A 17,987-nucleotide genomic window follows, 5' to 3' on the forward strand; every position below is an offset into this window, starting at 1 on the left:
TTTGGGGCAACGACGCTTAAAAACAAATCACACTAAAATTATCGGGGATCCAAAAGGGGTCATACTCATTAAAGTGTTAAAAAATAAATTCTATATTTTTTTACTGTTTACTTTTAACACAATAATCTCGACTTGCACAATCGGTGGCTGACTAAATACTGTATATCGTATTGGTTTTGAAAATTAAAAAAAAAAATGTCAAAATAGTTTGATTTTTCAGTCTGCGGCCCTAGGTGGGAAAAAGTTTGGCCACCCCCCATGTAAGCACAGAGCGGGTGGAAGGTGGAGGAACTCAAACGCTCACCTCGTCGTCCGCCCACTCGCTGAGGTTGACGGTGTGCGAGGGCAGGCAGAACTGCTGGCTGACGCCCCGCTTGAAGTGCACCGTCTCCGACTGCAGGGAGCCGTCCTGGGGGAGGTAACTGCAGGAAGTGTGCAGAAAAGTCAACCCATGCGCTCAATAGATCAGGTCGGCAAAAAAACAAACAAAAAAAAAACGTACACCGGCACCCCGCTGTGAAACTCCTCCACGGCCTGGTAGTAGATAGTGATGGCCACCTGGGTGTCGGAGTCGAAGGTGAACTCCACGTTGTAGCAAGACCTTTGTTTGGCCGCCACGTCGTCGCCGGGCAGCTTCAGGTCCTCGCTGCATCTGACGGTGGAGCAGAGAGATTTAAAACTAATGGACTGGACTCTCACTATTATGTTAGATCCACTATGGACTGGACTTTCAATATTATGTTTGATCCACTATGGACTGGACTCTCACTATTATGTTAGATCCACTATGGACTGGACTCTCACTATTATGTTATATCCACTATGGACTGGACTCTCACACTATTATGTTAAATCCACTATGGACAGGACTCTCACACTATTATGTTAGATCCACTATGGACTGGACTCTCACACTATTATGTTAGATCCACTATGGACTGGACTCTCACACTATTATGTTGGATAGGCCAGGTGGAGCTGTGTTGCAGCAGGTTGAGTGAGTGTACCGTACAAGCCGCAGTGTGTCCTTGCGGATGTTTATAAGGCTTCGTAACGTCTTCACCGGTTCCTGAGGTGGAGGCGCCGCATATGGGAACTGAAAGAAGGAGGGGGGGGGGGGGGGGGTTGAGACAGGAATTTGAAGTCAAATACAGACTTTGGAACTAGGAGGAGGGGCCGCAACATTCCTCTCGTCAACGCAAGATGACAGATGACAGACGACCGCTCCCCCGAGTTTCTCCACAGCGAAGCACTGATGCGGCGTAAAAAAAAAATACAGAATCCGCTGTCTTTTGTTGGCGTCAAGCCCCCGCCATTGATGAGTCTCTGAAGCATGATGGGCAGCAGGTGTGTCCTCACTTGTTTCCATCGTGCAGGATGGAGTTTTATTGTATCTCTCAGTGGAAAAAAGTCCGGAAACACCTGGTGTGGGTCACCCTATCCGTGCTATGCTTTTTTTTTCTTTCATAGCCTTTTTTTGATCTCTTTGGCTTTGCAGGCCTTGAATTTTAGCTTCTTCTTTTTTTTTCAACCCATATTCAGTTGAATGCACTACAAAGACAAGATATTTGATGTTCAAACTGATAAACCTTGTTTTTTGTGCAAAAAATCATTAACTTTAGATTTTGATGCCAGCAATACGTGAAAAAAGAAGTTGGGAAAGGTGGCAATAAATACTGATAAAGTTGAGGAATGCTCATCAAACACTTATTTGGAACATCCCACAGGTGTGCAGGCTAATTGGGAACAGGTGGGTGCCATGATTGGGTATAAAAACAGCTTCCCCAAAAAAGGCTCAGTCTTTCACAAGAAAGGATGGGGCGAGGTACACCCCTTTGTCTACAACTGCGAATAGTCAAACAGTTTAAGAACAACCTGCAAGTTAAAGCTCTACTATGCAAAGCGAAAGCCGTTTATCAACAACATCCAGAAACGCCGCCGGCTTCTCTGGGCCCGAGATCATTTAAAATGGACTGATGCAAAGTGGAAAACTGTTCTGTGGTCTGACAAGTCCACATTTCAAATTTTTTTAGGAAATAATCGACATCGTATCCAACGGAACAAAAGGTGAAGCGAACCATCCAGACTGTTATCGACGCAAAGTTGAAAAGCCAGCATCTGTGATGGTATGGGGGCGCATTAGTGCCAAAGGAATGGGTAACTTACACATCTGTGAAGGCACCATTAATGCTGAAAGGTACATACTGGTTTTGGAACAACATATGCTGCCATCTAAGCGCCGTCTTTTTCATGGACGCCCCTGCTTATTTCAGCAAGACAATGCCAAGCCACATTCAGCACTTGTTACAACAACAGCATGCCTGTCTCCCATCAAAAATGTGTGGCGCATTATGAAGCGTAAAATAAGAGAGCGGAGACCCCGGACTGTTGAACGACTGAAGCTCTACATAAAACAAGAATGGGAAAGAATTCCACTTTCAAAGCTTCAACAATTAGTTTCCTCAGTTCCCAAACGTTTATTGAGTGTTGTTAAAAGAAAAGGTGATGTAACACAGTGGTGAACATGCCCTTTCCCAACTACTTTTGCACGTGTTGCAATTATTATTTGCAAAAAAAAAAAGAAGTTTAGGAGTTTGAACATCAAATATCTTGTCTTTGTAGTGCATTCTATTGAAAATGGGTTGAAAAGGATTTGCAAATCATTGTATTTTGTTTATATTTACATCTAACACAATTTCCCAACTCATGGAAACCAGGTTTGTATATATATATATATATATATGAATATACAGTATATATATATATATATATATATATATATATGAATATACAGTATATATATATATATATATATATGGCCCTGCGATGAGGTGGCGACTTGTCCAGGGTGTACCCCGCCTTCCACCCGATTGTAGCTGAGATAGGCGCCAGCGCCCCCCGCGACCCCGAAAGGGAATAAGCGGTAGAAAATGGATGGATATATATATATATATATATATATATATATATTATTTTTTTTATTTTTTTTTTTAATAATCATAATCTTAATTATTACTTTGGCCATAATTGTCAGCCCTAGATCTTATACATGAACACTATTTTTGATCTATCCGGACAAAAATAATTAAAAAAAAAGTAAATAAAAAATTAAAAAATATATATTTTCAGATTTCCACCTTAGAAGTACGCAGACTTTTCCTATATTATAATGCTAACATTAGCGCGCTAACTTTTCATGCTGGCATTTTAGCTCGTTTTGATAATTTAAACCTAAAATTCATGGACGTTGAAACCTGGTACCCTCTTGCAAGTATGTGAATTGTTCTTATTACAACAAGCTAACGTTAGCATACTAACTTTTGTGCTAATTTTTTAAAGCTTCAAACACAACGCATTTAGCAGGACCATTAAAATTTCAGTGAAATTTTCCTAGTTCTATTTGAAGTTCTTTAGAAAACAAGCTACAGCCCGCGAATGAACCCCCAGGCCACACATTAGACAACCCGATCTTTAGCTTTACGATCAAACAAACATTCTTGGCTTAATTCGCTGGCCCTGGATCAGGAATGTTTTTCTCTTCTGTTCCATTGAGAGACAGAAGCTGCTTACTTGGTGAGGTTTGTTTTTATAGAGTGGAACATGCTGGGATAGCGCCACGCTACAAGTTGGTGTGTTTAGCAGGCTATGAGTGGCAGCAGCGTTATTACGCATGCGATGTTCGCCGCCTTTAAAGCACACAAACACGGCCACGCTGAAAAGAGCCTTTCATTTGGACAACAGTCGAGGTCTATATTAGAACGGTCCCCGGGGCCGTTCGCGCCTCAAGACTAATTTCCCTCAGAAAAAAAACGAGCAAGTTGCATACAGAGGGCGACTCAGATGCAAATTGACTTCCACAAAACCAGAGGTTACAGCAAGTAGGGGTTAGAGGTCTTTAAATCAGGCCTGGGGGTCTGTTTGTGGCCCTTGTTATTGAATCATTCTAACAAAGCAAACACTAAAACAGTAAAAACACTTGTTACAAGAAACTGTAAAATATTGATACTAGCCTCAGTACGGAAAGGCTACCCGAGTCCGTATTACATGTTGTTGGTTGGGAAATGACCAAATTTCAAAGGTCCAATCACCGTCACACCCTGACATTGAATAAACGTCGTCAAGAAACACATTGTTTCCACGTTGTATTTGTGTTGTAGTTTATCAGTTGGGAAGTAACCAACATTCAATGGTCAAATCAAGATAAGAAACCAACCTTGATTAAACGTTGTCAAAAAGCATTTTGTTTCAACGTTGTATTTGTGTTGTATGATATCAGTTGGGAAATGACCAAAATTCAATGGTCAAATCAACGCCACAACCTGACATTGAATAAACGTTGTCAAAAAACATATTTCAACGTTGTGTTTGTGTTGTAGGATATTGGTTGGGAATATCCAACATTCAATGGTCAAATCAATGACACAATCCGACGTTGAATAAACGTCGTCAAAAACATGTTGTTTCAACGTTGTATTTGTGTTGTAGGATATCAGTTGGGAATAACCAACATTCAATGGTCAAATCAACGTGAGAATCCAACGTTGATTAAACGTCGTCAAAAAACACGTTGTATTTGTGTTATAGGATATCAGTTGGGAAATGACCAAAGTTCAATGGTCAAATCAACGTCACAATCCGACATTGAATAAACGTCGTCAAAAACATGTTGTTTCAACGTTGTATTTGTGTTATAGGACATCAGTTGGGAAATGACCAAAATTCAATGGTCAAAATCTACGTCACTATCCGACATTGAATAAACAACGTTAAAAACATGTTGTTTCAACGTTGTATTTGTGTTGTAGGATATCAGTTGGGAAATGACCAAAGTTCAATGGTCAAATCGATGTCACTATCTGACATTGAATGAATACGTATCGTGTTGTTTCAACTTTGTATTTGTGTTGTAGGATATCAGTTGGTAAATGACCAAAGTTCAATGGTCTATTCAACGTCAGAAACAAACATTGATTAAACGTTGTCAAAAAACATGTTGTTTCAACGTTGTATTTGTGTTATAGGATATTGGTTGGGAAATTACCAAAATTCAATGGTCAAATCAACGTCACAATCCGACATTGAATAAACGTTGTCAAAAACATGTTCTTTCAACGTTGTATTTGTGTTGTAGGATATCAGTTGGGAAATGACCAAATTTCAATGGTCCAATCATCGTCACACCCTGACATTGAATAAACGTCATCAAGAAACACATTGTTTCCACGTTGTATTTGTGTTGTAGTTTATCATTTGGGAAATGACCAAAATTCAATGGTCAAATCAATGTCACAATCCGACATTGATTAAACGTCGTCAAAAACATGTTGTTTCCACGTTGTATTTGTGTTGTAGGGTATTGGTTGGGAATATCCAACATTCAATGGTCAAATCTACGACAAAAACCAACATTGGTTAAAAGTCGTAAAAAACACGTTGTTTCGACGTTGTATTTGTGTTGTAGGATATCAGTTGGGAAATGACCAAAGTTCAATGGTCAATTCAACGTGACAACCTGACATTGAATAAACGTCGTCAAAAACATGTTGTTTCAACCTTGTATTTGTGTTGTAGGATATCAGTTGGGAAATGACCGAAATTCAATGGTGAAATCAACATCACAACCTGATATTGAATAAACGTTGTCAAAAAACATGTTTCAATGTTGTATTTGTGTTGTAGGATATCAGTTGGGAAATGAACAAATTTCAATGGTCAAATCAACGTCACAATCCGACATTGAATAAACATCGTCAAAAACATTTGTTTCAACGTTGTATTTGTGTTGTAGGATATCAGTTGGGAAATGACCAAAATTCAATGGTCAAATCAACGTCAAAAAACATTTTTCAACGTTGTATTTGTGTTGTAGGATATTGGTTGGGAATATCCAACATTCAATGGTCAAATCAACGACAGAAACCAACATTGGTTAAAAGTCGTCAAAAACACGTTGTTTCGACGTTGTATGTGTGTTGTAGGATATCAGTTGGGAAATGACCGAAATTCAATGGTCAAATCAACGTCACAACCTGACATTGAATAAACGTTGTCAAAAAACATTTTTCAACGTTGTATTTGCGTTGTAGGATATCAGTTGGGAAATGACCAAAGTTCAATGGTCAAATCAACGTCACTATCTGACATTGAATGAAGTTATCATGAATACGTATCGTGTTGTTTCAACTTTGTATTTGTGTTGTAGGATATCAGTTGGGAAATGACTAAATTTCAATGGTCCAATCACCGTCACACCCTGACATTGAATAAACGTCGTCAAGAAACACATTGTTTCCACGTTGTATTTGTGTTGTAGGATATCAGTTGGGAAATGACCGAAATTCAATGGTCAAATCAACGTCAAGACCTGACATTGATTAAACGTTGTCAAAAAGCATTTTGTTTCAACGTTGTATTTGTGTTGTAGGATATCAGTTGGGAAATGACCGAAAATCAATGGTCAAATCAATGTCACAACCTGACATTGAATGAAGTTATCATGAATACGTATCGTGTTGTTTTAACGTTGTATTTGTGTTGTAGGATATCAGTTGGAAAATTACCAAATTTCAATGGTCCAATCACCGTCACACCCTGACATTGAATAAACGTCGTCAAGAAACACATTGTTTCCACCTTGTATTTGTGTTTTAGGATATCAATTGGGAAATGACCGAAATTCAATGGTCAAATCAACGTCACAACCTGACGTTGAATAAACGTTGTCAAAAAACATGTTGTTTCTACGTTGTATTTGTGTTGTAGAATATCAGTTGGGAATATCCAACATTCAATGGTCAAGTCAACGTGAGAATCCAACGTTGATTAAACGTCGTCAAAAAACATGTTGTTTCAATGTTGTATTTGTGTTGTAGGATATCAGTTGGGAAATGACCAAAATTCAATGGTCAAATCAACGTCACACCCTGACATTGAATAAACGTTGTCAAGAAACACATTGTTTCCACGTTGTATTTGTGTTGTAGGATATCAGTTGGGAAATGACCGAAATTCAATGGTCAAATCAACGTCACAACCTGACGTTGAATAAACGTTGTCAAAAAACATGTTGTTTCTACGTTGTATTTGTGTTGTAGAATATCAGTTGGGAATATCCAACATTCAATGGTCAAGTCAACGTGAGAATCCAACGTTGATTAAACGTCGTCAAAAAACACGTTTCAACGTTGTATTTGTGTTGTAGGATATCAGTTGGGAAATGACCAAAGTTCAATGGTCAAATCAACGTCACAATCCGACATTGAATAAACGTCGTCAAAAACATGTTGTTTCAACGTTGTATTTGTGTTGTAGGATATCAGTTGGGAAATGACCCTAATTCAATGGTCAAATCAACCTTGCTATCCAACATTGGATAAACGTTGTCAAAAACATGTTTCAACGTTGTATTTGTGTTGTAGGATATTGGTTGGGAATATCCAACATCCAATGGTCAAATATACGTCAAAAACCAACAATTAAAGGTCGTCAAAAACATGTTGTTTCAACGTTGTATTTGTGTTATAGGATATCGGTTGGGAAATGACCAAAGTTCAATGGTCAAATCAACGTCACAATCCGACATTGAATAAACATCGTCAAAAACATGTTGTTTCAACGTTGTATTTGTGTTGTAGGATATCAGTTGGGAAATGACCAAAGTTCAATGGTCAAATCAACGTCACAATCCGACGTTGAATAAACGTTGTCCAAAAACATTTTTCAACGTTGTATTTGTGTTGTAGGATATTGGTTGGGAAGTAACCAACATTCAATGGTCAAATCAACGACAAAAACCAACATTGGTTAAAAGTCGTCAAAAACATGTTGTTTCAACGTTGTATTTGTGTTGTAGGATATCAGTTGGGAAATGACCAAAGTTCAATGGTCAAATCAACGTCACAATCCGACATTAAATAAACGTCGTCAAAAACATGTTGTTTCAACCTTGTATTTGTGTTGTAGGATATCAGTTGGGAAATGACCGAAATTCAATGGTCAAATCAACGTCACAACCTGACATTGAATAAACGTTGTCAAAAAACATGTTTCAACGTTGTGTTTGTGTTGTAGGATATCAGTTGGGAAATGACCGAATTTCAATGGTCAAATCAACGTCACAATCCGACATTAAATAAACGTCATCAAAAACATGTTGTTTCAACGTTGTATTTGTGTTATAGGACATCAGTTGGGAAATGACCAAAGTTCAATGGTCAAATCAACGTCACAATCCGACATTGAATAAACAACGTTAAAAACATGTTGTTTCAACGATGTATTTGTGTTGTAGGATATTGGTTGGGAAATTACCAAATTTCAAATACTAATTTTGGCAGTCTTTGAACTCATCGGAGATTGTTTACATGTACAATTTTCTTGTTATATGCCACTCTTTCTTTGTCTCATTTTGTCCACCAAACTATTTATGCTGTGTGTGAACGCACAAAGGTGAGCTTTGTTGATGTTATTGACTTGTGTGGAGTGCATGACTTCAAGCGAATCGATGCTAACATTCTATTTGCGGATTGTCCTGCTATAAATACAGTTTGTCCACGATGGTGTTTGTAGGAGAGCCAGCACACAATAACTGGAAGCCGGGGTTTATGATTTGAACCGCACCATCTGCTCACAAGCCACCACGTGTTACATAATACGGCTGGAGCTTATTCAAGCACTCATTCCGAGAGAGAATTCAGAATTCTGAGCCCGGGGGGAGGGGGGCGGGGTGTGATGATTTAAACACCCACATAATCGGGAAGAAAAACGCCACGGCTAATTTTAGCCGGAGTCTAGACACAAAAAGTAGTAAGGGCGAGATTAGCGAACTCTCTTCTCCGCTCGGGAGCTCATCCCGCGGTGTTTTTTTCGTGATCGGCCGTTTTAGGGGACATTTCTGGTAACTCGACGGCCTCGCTCTCCTTTTCATTTTTAATTACTTTGACAGGATGACGGGCGTGAAGGGGGCCGGCGTTTTGGAGCGCGTCGCCACAGATTTACCCTCAGATGACGGCGTCGGCTGTCGAGTTCGTCGGTCGCTGTTTGCTTTTGATTTTACGCGCCTTCAAAGAACCCCTGTGCAAAGTCTCCTAAAAAATGTCATTTTTGCCTCTTTGAGCTGTTATTTGACCCCCTTAAAATGCTTCTAAACTCACCAAACGTGACACACACATCAGGTCTGGCAAAAATTGCGATCTGATGAAAAAAACCTAACCTCAAAACTCAAAATTGCGCTCTACCGCCCCCCTAGGAATACAACACGGACAAACTGCTCCTAGGAAGAAAACGCAGACAAAACTGCTTGTAACTCCCGGTAGGAATGTCAGAGAGACATGAAACAAAAAACACTATGTAGGTCTCACTTAGACCTACATTTTAATAATTAACATACTTTAGCAAAAATCAACAGGAAGTTTGATATTTTCACTTCAATACAACAACTGCATTACTTTCACAATGCATTAGATTCTCAAAATAGTGGCTCCAAGGCGTCTTCTAACGCTTATCCGGCCGTGGGTCTCGGGGGCAGCAGCCAAAGGCGGACCCGACCAACGCTGCTTGCAGCTTAATGCACGCGTTGAGTTGTGTTCAGTGTTAAAAAAAATATTATAGGGCTCTTACGGAAATACATTTTAAAATATTTGGCTTTTTGGCTCTCTCAGCCAAAAAGGTTCCCGACCCCTGCTCTGGAGGATCTAATAAAACAGACAATGCGCTCATTCTTCGCCCAATTAAATGTTTATTGCTTGTTACAGCTGGGCAAACAGCGACCGACGGACTCGACAGCCGACGCCGTCATCTGAGGGTACATCTGTGGTGACGCGCTCCAAAACGCCGGCCCCCTCCCGCGGCAGCGATTATCAGCCCTTCACGCTCTCGCCGATTGAAACCCGTCATCCTGTCAAAGTAATTAAAAATGAAAAGGAGAGCGAGGCCGTCGAGTTACCAGAAATGTCCTTGGCCCTGTGGAGTGCTTTGCCATGGGCCAAGGACCCTATTGAAACTGCTGTGTTTTATTATTATTCCGCACCTACGCGCTGTAATTTGACCCCCTTAACATGCTTCAAAACTCACCAAATTTGACACACACGTCGGTATAGCAAACCTTCCCAATATATTAAGCAACCAATCCCCCAAAATGAAAATTGCGCTCTATCGCCCCCTAGGAAAGAATTACAGACAAAACTGAAACGGGCTCTCATGTCGGTGCTTGGTGGTCCGAAGAACCCCTAGGAGGACAAGCCCCACACTAACCAATAATAAATAAATAACTTAACGCAACTTCTTGAACAGGTGCGGTAGAAAACTGATGGATGGAATAAAAATGCATGAGAATGTTTTATGTTTCGAAGATTATTTTTAACACTTATTACAAGTGGAATCATTCATTACTTATCATGTTAAGCAATGTCAGATCAGATTTTTCAGAGAGCCAGATGCAGTCATCAAAAGAGCCACATCTGGCTCTAGAGCCATAGGTTCCCTACCCCTGTTCTAGAGCAGGGGTCACCAACACGGTGCCCGTAAGGACCAGATGAGTCGCCCGCTGGCCTATTCTAAAATAGCTGAAATAGCAGCACTTACCAGTGAGCTGCCTCTATTTTTTTAAATTGTATTTATTTACTAACAAGCTGGTCTCGCTTTGCTCGACATTTTTAATTCCAAGAGAGACAAAACTCAAATAGAATTTGAAAATCCAAGAAAATATTTTAAAGACTTGGTCTTCACTTGTTTAAATAAATTATTTTTTTTTTTTTTTACTTTGCATCTTATAACTTTCAGAAAAACAATTTTAGGAAAAAAAAATACAACATTAAAAACGATTTTAGGATTTTTAAACACATATACCTTTTTACCTTTTAAATTCCTTCCTCTTCTTTTCTGACAATTTAAATCAATGTTCAAGTATTTTTTTTTTATTGTAAAGAATAATAAATACATTTTGATTTAATTCTTAATTTTAACTTCTGTGTTTTTGACGAAGAATATTTGTGAAATATTTCTTCAGTTTTATTATGGTTAAAATTCAAAAAAATTATTCTGGGAAATCTAGAAAATCTGTAGAATCAAATTTAAATCTTATTTCAAAGTCTTTTGAATTTCTTTTAAATTTTTTGTTCTGGAAAATCTAGAAGAAATAATGATTTGTCTTTTTTAGAAATATAGCTTGGTCCAATTTGTTATATATTCTAACAAAGTGCAGATTGGATTTTAACCTATTTAAAACATGTCATCAAAATTCTAAAATTAATCTTAATCAGGAAAAATTACTAATGATGTTCCATATTTTTATTTTTTTTATTTTGTCCACAATGATTCGAATAAGCTAGTTTTTCTCTTCATTTTTTTCAGTTGAATTTTGAAATTTAAAGAGTCAAAATAAAGATAAACTATGTTTTAAAATGTAATTTTAATTTTTTTGTGTTTTCTCCTCTTTTAAACCGTTCAATTAAGTGTTTTTTTCATCATTTATTCTCTACAAAAAACCTTCCGTAAAAGGAAAAAAAATGTACGACGGAATGACAGACAGAAATACCCATTTTTTATATATATATATATATATATATATATATATATATATATATATATATATATATATATTAAAGGTAAATTGATCCAATTTCTGGCAATTTATTTAAATGTGTATCAAACTGGTAGCCCTTCGCATTAATCAGTACCCAAGAAGTAGCTCTTGGTTTGAAAAAGGTTATAGACTAAATCAGTTTGGGGCTACATTTCTCATATTTGAAATGAAATGAAATAATAATAATTAAAGCTGCAAGCAGCGATGGACGGGACCGACTTTTGCTGGTGTTTCCTGCCTTTACCCAGTCAACATATCTTTACCTGCACATTACCTACCTTCCCTGCATTGTGTGGTCACGCTGGTGCTTCCTGGTTTTTAGCGGCCGTACTCAAAAGCACCAATTTTTGGTAGGTTTATGTGTGTTAACAGATATTATTTATTTTTGATAATAAAATATTATTCTATTAAAAAATGATAACTCCTGTCTAGTTGTTATATATTGTTTCGATTAGAAAAAATTTAAGTATTTTTTTACAATTAAATTTACATTGGTTTTTTTCAACATTCATTTTTTTATGGAAAAACAGTACAAGTTCCTTTTTTATTCTGGCAACTTAGCTGACATTTTTTCTTCCGTAAAAACAAACGTATCGTTTTTTTTCCGTTCATATTTTCATAGTTATATACAAGTACAACCCATTTATAGTAAAAATATGTCAGCTCAGTCAACATAATTTTAATGTGTTAACTAAAAAATGTTTTCGATTTATTATTATTTTGAAACATAACAATTGTGGTTGCGAATATTATTTTTAATTATGATTTTTTTTTTTCTGCAAAAAAATGTTTCGGTCACAAATAAGGATGGGTACTGTTTACATTTGAACCGATACCGTACCAATTCCTGGTACCTGGGAATCGATACCGGTACTCAAAAGCACCAATTTTTCATACGTTTGTGTGTGTTTTAACAGATATTAATTATTTTTGATAATAAAATATTATTTTATTCAAAAATGATAATTCCTGTCTATTTGTTATATCTTGTTTTGATTAAAAAAAATTAAGTCTTAATTACAGGTGCAAGTCCAAGAAGTTAGATGGCTGTAGTGTATAGTTTATGGTGTGTTGACTATTAAGTTCAGTCTTTGCTGTGTGGTCTTTTGTTGCACCCTAAAAAGTGTTAATACTGCAAGTATTATTGCTGTTTGATTGTAAGGTGCATCTTAATGAAATTAAACAATGGATGTCCGCTAACTTTTTGCAACTCAACGCCGAAAAAACGGAAATGCTGATTATCGGTCCTGCTAGACACCGACCTCTATTTAATAATACAACTTTAACATTTGACAACCAAACAATTAAACAAGGCGACTCGACTCGGTAAAGAATATGGGTATTATCTTCGACCCAACTCTCTCCTTTGAGCCACACATTAAAAGCGTTACTAAAACGGCCTTCTTTCATCTCCGTAATATCGCTAAAATTCGCTCCATTTTGTCAACTAAAGACGCTGAGAACATTATCCATGCGTTTGTTACGTCTCGCCTCGATTACTGTAACTTTGTTTTAGTTTTCATTTCAAAATGTGGAGATGTTGAACTCGCCATGTAAAATCGCTAATGCTAATCAGTAGCATGTCATGTGTATTAGCATCAAGCAGGCAGACTTTTGGGAAATTTGCGTCTGACTTTACGTACGTTGGAGCGTATTTTGAGCGCTCTCAGTGCTGCTGTAGTGATGGCCAAGTGCCAAAGTCCTCGCAAATGAGTCGAGAGCTTGTAGCTTTTAGCTCATTGGTTAGTACTGTATTATATACTATGTACTCATACGAGTACTCAAAAAAAAAACGTAACTCGTTGGCACAATATTGGGAATTCTTACCGCTACTGGTCTGGTCCCGAGGAAGTTTAGGTCTGTGTTTTCCCCAAACAAATAACCTTCCGGGTGGGTGGAGTCAAACTTTTCTCCGCCCATGATGAAGTGGCTGGCAAAATAACTTCCTGCGGATCGAGACAATCACAAGATGAGTTCGAAAGACAGCAAATATGTCCTAAAATAAATGAATAAAATCAGTAAAAGATAACTTTTAAATATTTAAAAAAAATAATTTATAAATAACTGAAAAATATATTTTTTAAAGAGAGAAGATATGTCCTCCATTATGTTCCTGAAAAAAATGTTTTTTTTAAATATGTTCTTTTTTTACAAGAACATTTATAAAATAAATAAAAAATAAAATTGCAATTTGAAAAAAATATATTTATAAAAAAATAAACATTTATGTTGTTTTATAAATATTTAAAAAAAATAATTTATGAAGAACTAAAACATTTTTTTTTAAAGAGAGAAGATTTATGTCTTCTAACCATGGTAACCGTGTTCCTCAAAAACATTTTTTTAAAGAGCCAATTTTTTAGAGAGCAAATACGTGCTAAAAAAATTATTAAATTCATTAAAGATAACATTTAAATATTTGAAAAAACATATTTATAAAAACCTTTAAAAAAATACAATTTAAAGAGAGAATATAAGTACTCCAACGGGGCAACAAAAATCCCTCCGAAAAATAAATGTTTTAAGTTTTTTTTTTTTTTTTAAAGAGAACAAATTATAAATTATAAAACAAAACAAAAATTACATTTCAATATTTTTTTTAAAAATTATTTCTAAAGAACTAAAAAATGTTTTTTTTTTTAAAAAAAGATGTGTCAACCACTGTGGCAAAAAAAAAAGCCTTCATTGTGTTCCTCAAAAAAAAAATGGTTTTAATATATTATTCTTTAAGAGAGCAGATATATCTTAAAAAATTCATAAAATGAATAAAAATTAAACTTCAATATTAAAAAAAATATATTTATAAATAAAAATAAATAAATATTTTTTATTTCATAAATATTAAAAAAAAATTAATTACTAAAACTTTTTTTTTAAGAGATGATATGTCTTCCACCGTGTTCCTCAAAAATGTTTTTAAAAACAATTAAAATCTTTTTTTTAAAGAGAAAAGATATGTCTTGCACCATGGCAACCGTGTTCCTCAAAAATGATTTTAAAAACAATTAAAATATTTTTTTTAAGAGAGCATATACATACTAAAAAAAAGTATTAAATTAACAAAAAAAATAACATTTAAATATTTGAAAAAATATTTTTTATAAATAACTACAAAATATTTTATGTATTTTATAAATATTACAAAAAAGAAGATATGTACTCCATCGGGCCAACAAAAATCACTCCTTTGTATTCCTCCCCCCAAAAATTTTTTATTGTTTTTATTTGTTTTTTTTAAGAGAACAGATACGTCCTGGAAAAAAAAAAATTTAAACAATTTAAAATGACATTTAAATATTTAAAAATAATTTTTTTATAAAGAACTAAAAATTATTTTTTTTTACAAGAGTGAAGATACGTCCACCACTTGTGTTCCTCAAATTTTTTTTTCAAATGTTTTTTTTAAGAGAGCAGATATGTCCTAAAATTTTTTTTATAATAATTACAAAAAAAACAACTTTTAAATATTTTTCAAAAATATTTATAAATAACTACAAATATTTTATGTAATTTATCAATATTTAAAATAATGATTTATCAATAACTAAAAAACATTTTTTTAAAAGAGAGAAGATATGTGTTTCTAAAAAAAAAGGTACTTTAAAAAAAAAAAAGATAAGTCCTAAAAAATGTATAAAATAAATAACAAATAAAATTTAAATATTTGATGAAAAATAATTTATAAATAACAAAAAATAGTTCATGTAATTTATAAATATTTAAAAAAAGAATTCATAAAAAACTCAAAAATGTTTTTTTTAGAAGGGAGAAGATATGTCTTCCACCGTGGCAACCGTCTTTCTCAAAAAAAAGGTACTTTTTTAAAAAAAAAACAGAAAAGTCCTAAAAAATTTATAAAATAAATAACAAATAAAATGTAAATATTTCATGAAAAAGAATTCATAAATAACAAAAAATAGTTCATGTAATTTATAAATATTTAAAAAAAAAGAATTCATAAATAACTCAGAAATGTTTTTTTTAGAAGAGAGAAGATATGTATTCCACCGTGGCAACTGTGTTTCTAAAAAAATATTCAAAAAAAATATATATATATATGTTTTTTCAAATAAAGCAGATACGTCCTAAAAATATATAAAATAAATAAAAAAAATAACATTTTAATATACAAAACAAATAACTTATAAATAAATATTTTATGTAATTTATAAATATTAAAATATGTCCAACACCGTGGCAACAACAATCCCTCCCTTGTGTTCCTCAAAAAAGCGATGACATCATGACCTCCTTGGTGGAGGTATTAACCTCAATCATCCCAGGCGGATGACGACTCCATTCCTGCGGTCATTAAATAAGATAGATGTGTGCTTGAAAGCCGGGAATTACAGGAAATGATGGGGATGGGTTATTAATATTCCAGGAAGACAAATGAAACCGGGTCATTGTCGGTGTGCAACGTTGTCATCTATAAGACCACAACTAAATATACGCTCTGTCTTTTAATCACATGGACGCTTGACGACTTAAGACTTTAATTGTAGTCCCGGGCCTTAAAAATACATTTTTGGCAGGATGTGGGAGGCGGGGGTCGTATGGCTGAGATGTTCCGCCCAAACACGACAATACACTAGAACAGGGGTGCCCACACTTTTTCTGCAGGCGAGCTACTTTTCAATTGACCAACTCGAGGGGATCTACCTCATTTATATATATCATTTATATTGATTTATTTATGAAAGAGACATTTTTGTAAACAAGTTAAATGTGTTTAAAGATAATACAAGCATGTGTAACACATATAGATGTCTTTCTTTCACGAAGACAAGAATATAAGTTGGTGTATTACCTGATTCTGATGACTTGCATTGATTGGAATCAGACAGTAATGATGATAACGGCCACATTTTCAAATGGAGGAGAAAAAAAGTTGTCCTTTCTGTACAATACCACATGAAAGTGGTTGGTTTTTGGCATCTAATTCATCCAGCTTCCATACACTTTACAAGAAAAACATTGGCGGCAAATTCCGTAGCTTGCTTGATTGACATTCACGGCACCCGAGGGTCTTGTGAGGTGACGCTGGCTGCTGCCGGTTCATTATTATGAAAAAATGACAAAGAGGAAGGCGAGAAACACTTTTTATTTCAACAGACTTTCGCGCCGTCCCTTCCGTCAAAACTCTAAAGGCCGACTGCACATTTCCTATCTTCACAATAAAAGCCCTGCTTCATGCTGCCTGCGCTAACAAAATAAGAGCTGGCGTGCACAAGTGATGTGCACGCCAGCTTTCTGATGGATCGCTTGTGCACGCCAGTTTTCCGAGACTCTGTATTTAGTTAGCGCAGGCAGCATGAAGCAGGGCTTTTATTGTGAAGATAGGAAATGTGCAGTCGGCCTTTGGAGTTTTGACGGAAGGTACGGCGCGAGAGTCTGTTGAAATAAAAAGTGTTTCTCGCCTTCCTCACAGTCATATTTTCAGAATAATGATCTTGCAGCAGCCAGTGTCATCTCACAAGACCCTCCGGTACCGTGAATGTCATTTAAGTGACGTCTTGGTGAAGATTGATGATCACTAATTTTTAGGTCTATTTTTTTTAAAAGCCTGGCTGGAGATCGACTGACACACCCCCCGCGGTCGACTGGTAGCTCGCGATCGACGTAATGGGCACCCCGGCAGTAGAAGAATGACCTCCGTTTAGGGACAGAGAAAGACTTTCATAGCAGATCTCGCTAAACCATCAATTCCACTGGCCCACCTTCCTCCGCTCCTGTGAGCTTGTGTGCTTACAAACGAAGGCAAAATCAACATTTAACCACGATAATGGCGATTCCATTCAGAATCGATTGTCGATTCAACACGAATTTTGATTCGAACCAATTCTCGCAATGTTTTATTTTGTGTATGCATCTAAAAAAAAACTTAAACAAGTATAAATATATATAGAAATACGTATGTATATATTTTTAAAAAAAATTATATATATGTATTTATATATTATTATTTTTTTAAATACGTATCTATAAATACATATACATAAATATGTGGTTGCAGGTTCGATTCCTTCTGTAGCCGAGGATCGGCTGTAGCTGAAGAAGGAGTCCTATCGGGTTCTTTTGGCTCATAGGACTCCGGAGGCAGTGGACGGGTACCGACGGGCCAAGCGGTGTGCAGCTTTAGCGGTCGCGGAGGCAAAAACTCGGACATGGGAAGAGTTCGGGGAAGCCATGGAAAACGACTTCCGGACGGCTTCGAAGCGATTCTGGACCACCATACGGCGCCTCGGGAAGGGGAAGCAGTGCACTATCAACACCGTGTATGGTGCGGATGGTGTTCTGCTGACTTCGACTGCGGATGTTGTAGATCGGTGGAGGGAATACTTCGAAGACCTCCTCAATCCCACCAACACGTCTTTCTTTGAGGAAGCGGTGCCTGGGGAATCTG

General features: G+C 36.1%; 1 protein-coding gene and 1 long non-coding RNA gene across 2 annotated transcripts in view; both read right to left on the reverse strand.

Moving 5' to 3' along the window:
* Positions 1-17,987, reverse strand: part of LOC133557340 (uncharacterized) — a 252,154-nt gene that overhangs the window by 50,727 nt on the left and 183,440 nt on the right. The window lies entirely within an intron of this gene.
* rnf157 (ring finger protein 157) overlaps positions 1-17,987 on the reverse strand; it is a 79,550-nt gene that overhangs the window by 50,727 nt on the left and 10,836 nt on the right. The window contains 4 exon segments of the mRNA XM_061907732.1: positions 305-422; positions 503-652; positions 1,008-1,096; positions 13,409-13,527. Coding sequence (XP_061763716.1) covers positions 305-422; positions 503-652; positions 1,008-1,096; positions 13,409-13,527 — 476 coding nt within the window.

This window comes from Nerophis ophidion, linkage group LG08, assembly GCF_033978795.1.
Source record: "Nerophis ophidion isolate RoL-2023_Sa linkage group LG08, RoL_Noph_v1.0, whole genome shotgun sequence".
Classification (NCBI taxonomy): Eukaryota; Metazoa; Chordata; class Actinopteri; order Syngnathiformes; family Syngnathidae; genus Nerophis; species Nerophis ophidion.